Source organism: Zootoca vivipara, chromosome 7, assembly GCF_965207765.1.
Source record: "Zootoca vivipara chromosome 7, rZooViv2.hap1.1, whole genome shotgun sequence".
Taxonomy (NCBI): domain Eukaryota; kingdom Metazoa; phylum Chordata; class Lepidosauria; order Squamata; family Lacertidae; genus Zootoca; species Zootoca vivipara.
This window is the reverse complement of record NC_142590.1, coordinates 5,966,575-5,980,399: the sequence shown is the minus strand read 5'-3', so window position 1 is coordinate 5,980,399 and position 13,825 is coordinate 5,966,575. Positions and strand designations below refer to the sequence as shown.

General features: G+C 41.2%; 1 protein-coding gene across 2 annotated transcripts in view; it reads right to left on the bottom strand.

Annotated features, from left to right (window-relative positions):
• The window catches only part of RALGPS2 (Ral GEF with PH domain and SH3 binding motif 2), a 93,040-nt gene that overhangs the window by 50,086 nt on the left and 29,129 nt on the right, over window positions 1–13,825 (bottom strand). For both annotated transcript variants that reach the window (XM_035121307.3, XM_035121306.3), the window contains exons 6-8: window positions 6,814–6,903; window positions 5,658–5,750; window positions 3,091–3,217 (exon numbers count right to left, since the gene is read on the bottom strand). In XM_035121307.3, the coding sequence (XP_034977198.1) occupies window positions 3,091–3,217; window positions 5,658–5,750; window positions 6,814–6,903 (310 nt within the window). The remainder of the gene's footprint in view (window positions 1–3,090; window positions 3,218–5,657; window positions 5,751–6,813; window positions 6,904–13,825) is intronic.

Below are 13,825 nucleotides of genomic sequence, written 5' to 3'. Positions count from 1 at the left end.
ATTGTCTGTTTCTTGGTGTAACACTGGATCTCACTCATTGAAATTCATGAAGTAGGAACTGTTTTATTTGTCAGGTTTCTTAAAATTTTGACATTTACCCAATTTAAACATCCTACTCTGTTTAAGCTTATCTGGCAACTGGACAGGCTACAGTGAGGAGCTTCCTTCCTATAATCTCTTAATAAATGCCCTATCTGCCATAAAATAATTAGATAGTACTGGATTTGGTACTTTAGGGTTGCCAAAATGACTGGGAAGTGGTTCTTATTCATTTAATTCCTTCGTGTTGCAACAGCTGCTTTTCCCCTCCACAACAGAGAGTAGACAAGAAGGCGCTGGACTGGAGAGAGGTCTGGAGATCACAGCCTATTAATCTGAATTTTTGAAGCTTGAACAGTTACAGGTTACTGAAAAGGCCAAAATGTATCTGAACTACATTTTGAAAACTTGGGTGTTCTCCCCTCATTAAACCTTACTTGCAGCAATCAGGAGCAGCAGCAAAGTATTTCAAGCAGCCAGATGAATGTGGATTTTGTTTTTGCATTATTTTGACAGTGCCACATACCATTCTGAGTTTTTAAAAACTAGTTTTAAAAACAGCAGCTACGTTGTCAAGAGCACAGTGTGAAATACCCTCAGTAATTTCAGCTTGGTTCAACTCTGAAAACCTCATTCTTTTTTAAAAACTTAAATCTTTTTTTAGAATATATTACTATTAAACATTTGGCTAAAAGTTATTCCAATAAGCTCATGTGAGTGGTTGACAGATACTGCTCACATTGTATATTATGATTTTTAAAGAACTGTTTTAATGAAGCAGCGCAAGACCCTAGCTATATTCAACTTTAAAACTTTTGGTTCACGTCTTCAAATTAAAGAAGAAGGAACATACCCAATGGCTTATTTAATGGGACTTTTCCACCATAGTACTCTCACCTCAGTTCCATAAAATAACTTGTCTACTCACCAGCAATAAGAACCCGCTGCCCATCTGATATGACTAGCACAAAAAGTTCAGCACTACAAAGAGAAATATACTTCTCCACAGATAATTTGGGGGGAGGCAAAAAGGGGTGGTTTTTCTGTTTGTGCAAGGACATGAGCAAAGGAAACCCATCCAAGGAGGGGTCAGGTCAGTGCCTATCAAACAGCTTGACAGCCTAGCAAGTGAAACCAAAATTGGTGGGCCAAGACCCCAGTAGCATCTCCAACTCCTCAAAAGATTCCATCAACGGTGTCTCCGAAAATTTTTACACATCACTTGGGAAGACAGGCGAACTAATATCAGTGTACTGGAAAAAGCAAAGATCACCAGTGTTGAAGCAATGATTCTTCAGCATCAACTTTGTTGGACTGGTCATGTTGTGCGGATGCCTGATTCCAAAACAACAACTCTATTCTGAACTTAAAAATGGAAAGCGTAATTCTGGTGGTCAACAAAAGAGGTTTAAAGACAGTCTCAAGGCAAATCTTTAAAAAATGTAGTACTGTATAAGCACTGACAATTGGGAAACACTGGCCTGCGAGTGCTCCAGTTGGAGAACAGCCTTTACCAAAGGTGTCATTCATGGGCTTTGAAGACACTCAAACTCAGGATGCAAGGGAGAAACGTGCTAAGAGGAAGGCACGCTTGGAAAATCCACACTGTGATCAACTCCCGCCCGGAAACCAATGTCCCCACTGTGGAAGGACGTGTGGATCCAGAATTGGTCTCCACAGTCGCTTACGGACTCATTGTTAAAACTGTGTTTATGGAAGACAATCTTACTTGGCTACGAGTGATCGCCAAAGAAGAAGAAGAGCATCTCAAGTGGCATTCCATAAAGTATAATGGGCTGCCACCAGGAGAAAGCCAGCATGAAAACATGCATGCTGCATGCACAGAGCAACTGTCCACATGCACACGGTCCCCCTCTTCAGATCTTGACCGACGCAAGAAATATGAAAGTTGCCAGATTACTACAAAATTAACATGCAGTGGGCGACTACACAGCAAGAAGATGTAAAAGTATGTAGAACTTTCATACAAAAAAACACTATTTGCCCTAGGAAAAAACATGCACATTAAGCACTAAATAAAAATGCAGCATTTTAGAATTGAAATTGTTTTTCTTCGTTATAACAGCATCATGTTTTTCATGTGTGCTGCATTATGGTTTCTGAGCAAAATAGGATGAGAAAGCAATAAATGGAGTGATTTTTGTTGGGTTCTAAATCAATGTTGTATTATTTTCTGTTCTAAAGGACAAAGCATACAGTGATAAAAAATGGGTGAAATCCAATAATGACAACCTGTTCATGCACTTGAGTTCTCTTCCCTTTCCTCCCCTGCAGTTACTTAAGCCCCCCCCCCCAAATCTGGGGATTGGGGACCTTCTCTGCACACAAAGCTGCAGGGGAGGGAAGGAAACAAATCTTGTCCAGTTGTGTAACACTGCATCTTATCCAGTATCAATAAGATTGAACATACTTCCTGTATGCAGTAGCTTTGTAAGAGCATCTCATGCCACACTGAGGTAACTGTCAATGAATTTAAACATTAAAAAACTCTCCTCCTGCTCTGCTCTTAATAAACAGGAAGCCACAAATGTGGCTGCTAAGGTAAACTAGATGCAATTCCAACAAAATGAGGCACAGCCCCCAATCCAAAGAAATAATTGTATTCTGCATGGTTGTTGTTGTTTTAAAAAAAGGAAGAGCCAGCATTTTCCCAATTCAGTAACATGGCAATGCTGACAGACAAGCCTCTGCTATATCAATAATGCTGCCACAACCACAAATCTTTAAGATGAGAAGAAACTTTAAAATCCCTCAGTCAATTCACATCCCTCTCACATCAATATATGCCTTCCTTGACAGCTGACATTTAGCCCCTCCACGGCGACCTCAGGAGGGTTCCTCTCTCTTCTCCTGGGTGTGCTCTTTGAAGCAAAGTATACTTGAAAAGCCATAAAAAATGCTGCCCCCATCATTCCCCTCCCCCTTCCCTACAGTTGGTGGCAGGAAGGAAGGAGTTGCCACAATGTGGGGTCCATACAGGTACTAATATTTTTATGATACAAGTAAACAAAGTTAAAATGTTCATCTTACCTAAATAAGGAATGCAAGGAGTCATCTTCAAGCTGTTTATATAGTTTCTAAGTCTCTTATAATTTTCTTCTTTACTCATTACATATTCCAGCTTCTCAAAAGTAGTTTTGTCCTTTCGGCTCAGTAGCTTTAGGGAGAGAGGAAGAACCAAAATATAGTTATTAGGAAAGCAATGGCTCCCCGCCCCCAACAAGTTTACAGTTATTTTGTACTATGCATAAGGAAATACTGTACTGAAAAGTTACAACTGTTTTGTTATATACAATTTGAAAGCATTTTAATTGTGAAAAGGTCTGAGCCGTGCTATACTGTATATTACTATAGTAGTTTGATGACGCAGGATTAGTACTTTGGCAATACAGGGTTTCTTTTAAGTCTAAATACCGTGTTTCTCCAAAAATAAGACACCGTCTTATATTTATTTTTCCTCAAAAAAAAAACACGGTGGCTTATTTTCAGGGGATGTCTTATTTTTTTATTAAGTATGGTACAGTTTAACCTACAAGGTTAAACTGCCTATCACTATGGCTTATTTTCAGGGTATGACATATTTTGGGGGTATGGCTTATTTTCGGAGAAACACGGGAGTAACCAGAGTGGGGGGAAAGAATGTTTTGTGCCTTTAGCTAATTGAATCAATTAAAGGATTTATATCAAGCCTCAATATGAATTGCTCTAAGCAGCTAACAATACTGTAGTCAAAGCAGCATGAGTTATAAAAAAATCTTCAGAAAATAAGATGCATTGGTAAATTCATGTATTGTCGAGCTATCATAGTAGAACTTCATAGATGGCTAGTAAAAGCTAATACCACCAAGTCCAGTCACAATTTGTGAGCCTATGGTACAAAAGTAATTTTTGGAATAACTATGTGGTTCAATTTAAAGACTGGTATTAATGTCTGAGGTTAAAAGGGAAACTGTCAGCAGAACAAGGAAGGAAAAAGTATTTGCCAATCCCCCCTCCCTCCTATAGCACTCATTCTCCAGAGGCTTGGGAGAACCCACTAGAGCAGATTTAGGAAGACATGGACGATGCTGAAAAGTGGAGATGGAAGATTGTCAGAAATGCTTTCCCTCTCTTGTCAGTAGGCCGTACCAGTGGGCATCACCCAATAATATTGCCATTTCAAACCATCCTGAAAGCACAAACTGCTGCAGCAAGGGATAGACTCCATGAGAGTGAAAGAGTAACACACACACACACACACATCAAAAATAATTCTTATGTTGTACACACAACCAGTTACTGAGTCAGTTATAGTTCTCACCTGGGACGATAAATGAATGTTTACAGAAGGATGCCAAATTAGAGAACGGTTGAATGAATATTAACAGAAGGGGCACTGAATCACTCTCTAGGAGTCTATTTAACAGAGAACCAAAATAGACAAACACGGAGAAAGGGCATGAATAATATAAGCTTTCTGAGAAAGCAGAACATCTGTGCTTTCAGATCAGACCGTCAGGAATAAGTCACTCATAAAGATAGACTTCAAAGGAAACTGAAGGGATTTAGGTAAGTTTATATAATGCCCAACAAAGGGTGCCAACTTGAGTAAAATATTGTGGGCGTCTAGGTAAGCCCTGCTCCACATAATTGACCATATGATGCAGTGAGCGCGCACACACCATTTGAATGGGAATGCCCATCAAATTTGTGGAGGCCCAGCCCCCTCAAATATTTTATAGTGGGGGGCCGAAATCCCCAAGGCCCCTAGGAGTTGGCTCCTATGGTGCAACAAGTACCCTATGTGAAATCAACTACAGGCAGGTCCCATTTATGCAAGGGTTACATGTGTCGGTATAATTGAAACCCCTCCTCAAAAAGCCTACAGACACCCTGTTCTGCCCCGCCCACATCCCGCTCCTTTAGTGACATTTCAGTGATGTCTTTATGACGTTTCCAGGTCACTTCCAGATTCGGTGCAATGCCCATATAAACAGTCGCACACATACAGTACTGGACACGGGTAAATGGGGAGCTGCCTGTAAACAGCCTCTCCTGGTATGCCCCACAGAGGACCTTATGGTCTGCAAATAACAACATCCTACAGATTCCGGGCCCCAGAGAAATCAGACTGACCTTGACCAGAGCCAGGGCCTTTTCGGTGGAACACTCTCTCACAAGAGACTAGGGCCCTGCGGGATTTGACATCTTTCCGCAGGGGCTAAAAGATGGAGCAGTTCCGCCAGGCCTTTGGTCAGGGTTCAGCCTGACTCATTTTCTCCTTATATAAGAACAAGCACGAAGAAGGTTCCCAGTGTGCTCACATGTGCTGATAATATCAGTGGAAACAGCTGGTAACTGCCTTCAATTTTAACCTGAAGATTGCCACTTGTCCAGTTTTAATTTTAATTTGTTTGAATTAATTGTGGGATATATCTTAATTAACTGATCACTTGTTTTTTATGCATTGTCTTACTTGTATGATGTTAGCCACTCTGAGCCTGACTTTGGCCGGGGAGCGCGGGATATAAATAAGTTTTATTAATATTATTATTATTAATCATTCCACTTCCACTGCGCAACTCCCTAACTCAGTGTTAACACCCGAGTTCACTCACCGCCCAAGTTTTGGTCAACCTGAAGATGGGGGCACTTTGTAATCCAGACACCACAGCCATAAGAGCATGTAGATTATTCAACTCATAGAGTTTCTGAGAAGAGAGGAAAACAGCAGTTTAGTGTCTAGTACTGTAATATATTGAGTTTGCCACAACTTAAATTATCAGCCTATTTTACAAAGACAAGTGGCACCATGAACAAAAAACTGAAAAACAGAGGAAAATTATAGCTCTCCAAAATTTTTACACAATGCCGCATGCGAATATGAGAGCAAGCCCATACCATTTTCAAAGACAGGTGTCACACCTGTGCCACATAAACCCCCCCACGTAAACACACGTAAACTCTGTGTTTCAAAACACACAGCTCAGATGAAAATGCATGCTGGGAAAAGAACCAGGTTGCAAATCGGCGCCCTCTAGCGTCGGCTACACTGGTACTACACCTATAGAACTTCTATAGAACCTTCCCTCTAACAGCACCTCAGCTGCCGTTTACATACTAGGCCAAAGCATTTACAGACTAGGCCGGATGGAGGTACTGACTCGCCTGAGGGGGGTTGGGGGGAGGAGGGGACGGGAAAGGTCAGTACATGGTGGGGCCAGCCACAGGGAAACCCCAGGGGTGGGGGGAGGAGGGGGAGGGATACGTCATGGATCGACACAGGCTAGTGGCAGTCACAGGGATTAGCCACAGCAACGCGTGGCAGGGGCAGCTAGTAATAGATAAGCTTTGTGTGTGACCTTGGTCTGAAGTAAACTAAACACTGGCCAATAAACCATAGTTATGTCACCAATGCAAACACCCATGGGCAGTGATGTGGCATTCCTGTCTTAGTCATATACTAGCCACTGGATGGAAAATAATCAAACATTTATCTGCATCATGTCGCAAAAAGTATTCTTGCCACACCATACCCCAAACAAATGAATTAGCAATATTACACTTAACACCTTTTGATTGCTCTTTCAAAGTATAATCAGGAATCATCATCACTGAATATTGTTCGAATATTCCAGGTTAGAGTTCATATAACTGACTAGGCTACACATTTCCTCTAGTCATATGTAAATGGAGCCAAATATTTACTGAGCGTACTTCTAAACCTAGGTCTCTATCAACCCTGATTAAGGCTCCAGAACAAAAGTTTCTTACCTTAGCTGTTTTAATATAGTGGCTCAGAACTTCAGCTCGTATTTTTAATGTCTGTGCATGAAGAATTTCTCTAACTACCCAAAAACTTACCTAAAAAAAGAGAGAGTGGTAATAATACATATAAAAACAGAAAACAAAAGGTGGTATTGTTATAAGACTGGTGATTTTGACATTATTCTCATGTGTTTTCACATTATGAAAACTGATTTTAGTTAGCAGCCTAATTAGTTACCAGAAACATGCAAATTCATTCACTACTATGAGCATTTCTAAAGTTTTGCTGTTTAATCTAATTATATTAACAGGGTATATTAAACAAGAATTGCATAGTGAACTTACTAAGAAGATAAAATGTGTAACATATATACATAGTACTAATAATTAAAAATATTAAATAATTCAAACTTACTACTAGCATTGATATATATTGATATCAATTTCAACCCCAATACAAATTTCAGTTTCGATAAATGCTTTCCCAAATGCCTGTCATCAAAAATGGGAGGAAAGTTCCTCTTTGCATTCTGAAATAGCAGCTGTGTTGTGTGTGCCCAATTCTGCTCAGGACTGCGGCAGGAGCAAAGGGCTAACCCCACTTTGCTGTGCTGCCTACAACGAACAGATGGCCTATCCTTATTCACCATACATAAACCAGCTACATATAATAGATTAAATAAATTAATAAGTATTATTAATCAGTAGGCTATCTATCTATCTATCTAAATGTAAAAACGGCATGTGAGTGTGTTTCCACTTTTCACCGAAACCACTTGACCAATAGCGTTCAAATTTGCACACAACATCCCATGCGACCATGAGATTAATCTTATGAAGTTTGCTAAGACAGACGCCACACCTACACCACGTAAAAAAACCCAAACCCCATGTTACAGAACACACCTCACCCAAAAGTGCATGCTGGGGAAAGATCCAGGTTGCAAACCATCACCCTCTAGCGGTGGCTACACTGGTACTACACCTATAGAACCTTCCCTCTCAACAGCACCTCAGCTGCCGTTTACATACTAGGCCAAAGCCTTTACAGACTAGGCCGAATGGAGGTACTGACTCGCCTGGGTGGGGGTTGGGGGGAGGAGGGGATGGGATAGGTCAGTACACGGTGGGGCCAGTCACAGGGATGACCCGGGGTGGGGGAAAGAGGGGGCGTAATACGCCACAGGATGGGACAGGTTGGGGGGAGTCACAGGGAAAACCCAGGGGTGGGGGGGAGGGGGCATGGATACGTCATGGATCGACACAGGGTGGTGGCAGTCACAGGGATTAGCCACGGCAATGTGTGGCAGAGCCAGCTAGTATTATATAAATCAGTAGGCTGACAAGGCTACGCTGAATGTACAGGTAAAATACCTCTGTAAACTGAAAATGATCCTAACCTGTGAATGCTGATCCATTCCTTCCCCTTTCCCTTGTTTTGTTTTACTTTGCTTTTTATTGTTAGTTATATAAACACAACACCCCCAATTCAATAAGGCAGTGCTTTTTTGGGGGGCACATCTTGTGAATCTGTTTGGCTTCATTGAGGGGCAGTATTTCAATATGAGTAGGAAAATGAGAGTACCCCCTAAACATTTTTTATAGAAAAAAGCACTGCAATTGCTATTACTGTAATAATAAAAATGGCACATATGCAAACTATATGGCGAGCATCACATCTAATTTGGCATTGACTTTTAGCCTTTACTGCAGGCATTGTGAATTTAAGGGAGAAAGGGGAATCAAGAACCTAGGAGGTACTAAAACTCATATGCTGATTTTGAGCAACAGGGAATTATTTGGACACATATTTCAAGCACACAGCATGTGGTGAGAAATAGTCTCGACATTGAAGTCTGCATCTTTTAGTGAATTTTAAAGTTTAGTTTCCGAAAAAAGTAGGAATGTGTTTCTTGAGAAATTTAGCTGGATTTGTCACTCCAATCAAGTGTTTACCTAGTTTATCTCATAATGAAGTTGTAAAGTCCCACATTTGTTTATTTATAATACAGCCATGGAATTCACCTCTCTTTAGTTCTGCATTGCTGTTGATGCCACAGAGACTCTGGAATTCCAAACCAAAACCCAAAGATTGCCACCAGAATAATTTAAAGTTGGAAAGCTTTCCAAAGAGTAAAACTTTATATAAGGGATGAGTTTGTGCTTTAATGTACTGTTGAAAGGGGGGGGGGAATGACAAGAGAGAAATATGTCTATTATGGCTTTGAAACAGCTGCTAGACTCCAGTGACTAGTAACAAGCTCACACGCACAATGGGACTCTGAAATGCAATCATGCAATACCTGCTGCCTTCTTGCACCCCTATCACCTCAAGTGATTTGAAGAGTCTTTCTGAAGAAGTTGGTGATGTGACATTGTTCTGGGTGGGAGTCATCCTGGGTGTGCATAGGCTCTTGAGAATGCCTAGAGGAAATCTCAATGTCCAGGCCAGGCCAGTGGCAGTACTAAGCAGGGCTGATATTTACACTATTTGAATAAGTCCTTTTGAGCACTGGAATCCCTGAACAAATAGACACTCCTGCCCACACATATTTTCTCAGCAGATATGTTTAATGTGTTCTACAATTTTGGTTTCAGATTTAATATAGAGAGTCATGAATTTCAGAATGCTACATTAATTCCTGAAAAAAATGAGATTCAGGGTGTTGTGAGAAGTCAGGCAATGGTACTTACCTAGGGAGCAACCCTGCTCAATTTCTGTCAGCAGAATCATAGTGGGCAACACAGCCCACCCTAAGCAGTCCAGACTTATCTAATCAGTAAAAAATTGCATCTCCCTGCTACTCAAGCAGAACTATGGTCTGCACTTGGGACACTCTGCCCTGATTAGGTCTGGACCGTCCCCTTTCCCCCCAGGACTGTCCAATCAGTCTGTGACATTTTTGTATGTGCAGTGACAACCACACAGAAAACTATTATTTTGGAGTACTCCTTCCATCCAGCCTAATCCTCAGTCCAATCACTTTTCATCTCAGGTATCCCCTACCCCGGAAACCAAAAAATTAATTATCTTCCACCATGAAACAACACTGTTCAGTCTTCCTCAATCCAGCTTTTCTATGGCTCAGTCTGTTCCATCCACCCAGCCAATAGTTCAGCCTGCTGCTAGACCTCCATGGGATACTTCAAGACAGGCTGCTCCACCTTTAAATAGCCCGTTTCCATGCTTTCTCCCCCTCGTGTCATTATGTCTTTCCTGTGTTTGTTATTTTCCACAGCTGGAATTAGGAATCTTGAGGGAATACAATCCCTTAAGAAAAATTCTCTACTCTAGCAACATATGAGATGAGTTCTATGGAACCCAGGTTACTTGTTCGGAAACCACACAGCATTGGGACAAATGAAGCTTGGTGGGCCTTCGGTGCTCCCACTACATTGTTGGGCTATCTATGAATAGCCTGGAAAATATTTTGCTATCTAGAACACCAGATCCCCCTGGAACCAACACTTAACTCTGCAGATTCCGGATTCCTAATATCACTCCCCTGGAATAACATCCTCCAGCCCTGTAATGTTCTGACCCATTAAGTATAAGCAAACAAGTTAAGTATATGCCATTGGTCCAGGAAACAGGTGTAGCCTGTGCAAATGAGCTAACACACTGCATTGGACAATTTTAAGCTGCAAAGCCATTTTACTTTTTGATAATAATAATAATTTATTATTTATACCCCGCCCATCTGGCCGGGTTCCCCCAGCCACTCTGGGCGGCTTCCAACAAAATATTAAAATACAGAAATCCATCAGACATTAAAAGATTCCCTGTACAGGGCTGCCTTGAGATGCCTTCTAAAGATCTGGTAGTTGTTGTTCTCTTTGACCTCTAGTGGGAGGGCATTCCGGTGCCACTACCGAGAAGGCCCTCTGCCTGGTATAGTGTGATATCCTCCATAGCATGCTATCACCCTTGAGCAAAGATTTCAAAAAAATAAAAAAAATCATGCCTGTTATATGCATCCTACATTTTATTGAAAACTTAACTGTGCAATATGGCATGAAAACAGAGAGGAACCAAAGAAATGCTGCTTCCTATAATGCCAAATAGTAGTTATACGACAGAATTCAAATTGTGTACAAAAATCATACGGCATCTAGCACAGCTGATACAGCAAGACCTGCTGGCTACCTGCCTTGGAAAGAACTTGCTTGCCCTGTTTTATGTTAGTCCCCCTAATACTTATTACTTAACATTACCCATTTATTAAATTTGTATACCCCCCTTCATCCGCAAATCTCAATTCACAACCTAAAAATTCAAGATAAAAAACACAAACTACATAATAAGAAGAATGAAAGTAAACCAATTACCCCCCCACCCCATCAAAACTTCCTCTGTGTGCACCTGATTCCCAGAGGTATGGTATACTCTGCTTCAGTGCCTGTACATCATGAAAACATTCTGTAATAAAAATTTAATCTGTTCTTCTCTGAAACTTCCTCATATAGTCACTGCATGCAGTCCCTCCTGCATGCAGGAAGACAGGAGTCCCCTCTTGAGGTGGAGGTGGACAGCTCTCCAGAACACTAGTCCATCTCTCCAAAGTTTTAAAACAATGTCTACGCGGGCACAGAGTCCAACCACAGCTGTAAGTAAGCAACCTGTTCTTTCTGTAAAAAGGTTTGAATTCCACTTGAATATACAGTAATTGCTAATGTGTAAAATCATTTATTTTCTACTTTTTCTTCACTTTTTTCCTACTGGAATTACTCTCCTTTAAGACTATTTCTGAATATAAACAGTACAATGAATACCATCTTCCAATTTTCTTCCACTCTTCCGAAAAGTGTAACAGTATTCACATTTGGCAAGGATGGTAGTAGTAAATGGCTTACAGATGGCTTTTAGTAAGAGCATTCTGGATTTTAAAACTAGCAGGGGTATTGTGCAGTAGACTGTAGTATGTCAAGAGGATTCTAGTATTTCCATGGCTAATTATTTAACTACTTTCACATCTGTAGAAGCTGTGCCAAAGTGCATGAGTAACCTCTAAACTCAGATTTTGAGGTAGGGGAAGTAGGTGATGCAAATTGCAGTTTCTACATATATTGTACCTTTCACCTCCAGTTTGTGAAGAAAAGCCCCATTGTACTATGTTGTGTGAGAACTGCTGCTACACTGGTGTCAATTATTTGTCAGAAAATCTATGTCTCATGGAATGTGCATATTCCAATACCCGAGCTTGACTGTCTTTGCAGTGAGATGTAGCTATGAGAAGTTGTTCATACCATTTTATTTTTAAAAGATATTAAAAATAGAATGAATTTAGAATTAAGGCACTAACACATCAGCTCTAATAGACATTAAAAAGTCAGACCATTCTTGCAATAGATATGTTAACAATGAGGAACACAGAATATCCCTGAAAGGCTTTAATTAATGCACACACACGCACACACACACTGCTTCTGTGGCAAATATTTTTCTAATTCGGTATTGTCTTCTAAAGTCAGCATCTTAATTGTAATATTTTATTGTAATTCAATAAAATAAGGAGCACTTCTGGCTCCTAATCCTCTCTCTACCTCTTTCAAGTTGCTTCCTCCTGTCACTTCCATCCCAGAACAGTCACTGCTGCCATTGCTCACAACCCCTGCTCCTGTTCTTAAGAGAGAGACCACCTGAAATAAGGTTGCAGGCCACTGTTAGGGAACCCTTATTAAGTAGTGGCAGCTGAGCCCTCCATGCAAGGAGGAGAATGCAGTTCCTTATGGGACTGGCTACAGAGGGATACGGTCCTTGCTTCTCTGGCTATACCTGTCCACAAGGCCCCCTTTGATGTATTCATCATAGTATATGCTTCTAATAGTTCCTTGACTGGGTTTGAAACCACAGCAATTTTAGCAAAGATCCCCGGACCTGCCTCAAGCTGTAGAGGGAAACTTTGTATGAAGTACCATATATTCTCTGCAAAATGTCTTGTGTTTGTAGTCACCGTGGTACATCTTGGTGAGCCCAGCATCACTAGCATGACGTCCATAGCATGCACTAGTATGAAGGTGTGGCTGTGTGCAGCACAAACATGTGCCATGCAAACTGTCACTGAAGTTGTAGTTAGCGCATGGAGGGTTTATATTCTAGGTAGTGTTGTGCTGTAATTGGATGCTGAGACTTGCCATATCCCAGAGACTTCTGTGCCACCAAGGCATGGCCAGTGAAGCACGGGATAAACAGAAGTGTGGGTGAGTTAATTAAAACATCAGCCTAGAGTAATAAAGGCACCGTGTGTTAGTAGCTAAATCCTGCCATGACTTATAGAGGTGCCTAAACATAGGGGTGGTAAACTTGTAGAACTTAGTTCTCAGCTCTACCCTAATAGGGAAGCTTGAGAGGCCATGGTAAATGAGAAAACTAGACTAAAGCCCAACTTTGGAAAAGTGTTAAAAAGAAAAGCCCACTAAGCTACCCCATGGAGGAAATCCCCAGTTAACTCACCATCCTTTGCCCACTTCCCATTTAATCAACACCCTGGGTGTATGGTGGGCATGCAGACCATATGGTGAATTGCTTGTCTGGTGCGAAGGCTGCAGGTGTCACCTGTCATCTAGCAGAAGGGTCAGTGGTTATGATGCACTTTGACACAAATGACATGGGGAAATGTAGTTGTGAGGTCTTGGAAATGAAACTTAGGTTGCTAGGTAGGATGTTGAAAGCCAAGACCTTCAATGTAGCTTTCTCCAAAATGCTACCAATTCCATGCACAAGGTCAGCTTGACAGGCAAAGCTGTGTGGTCTCAATGCATGGATGAGACAGTGCAGCAGGGAGGAGGGGTTTGGCACTGCAGAACATCTTGAAACAACCTGGGCCTATAGAAAACAGACAGAACCAGACTGGAACCAGACTGTTGGCACTTAAAATTAAAAAAGGTAGCAGAGCAGCTTCTAAACTAATTTTAAGGGTAGAGACACAGGAGCTGAAGAGGGTCTGTTTTGGAACAAACCTACCACTGGCAATGAAGATGAAAATAATAATAATAATGATAATTTAAATGGGTGGGG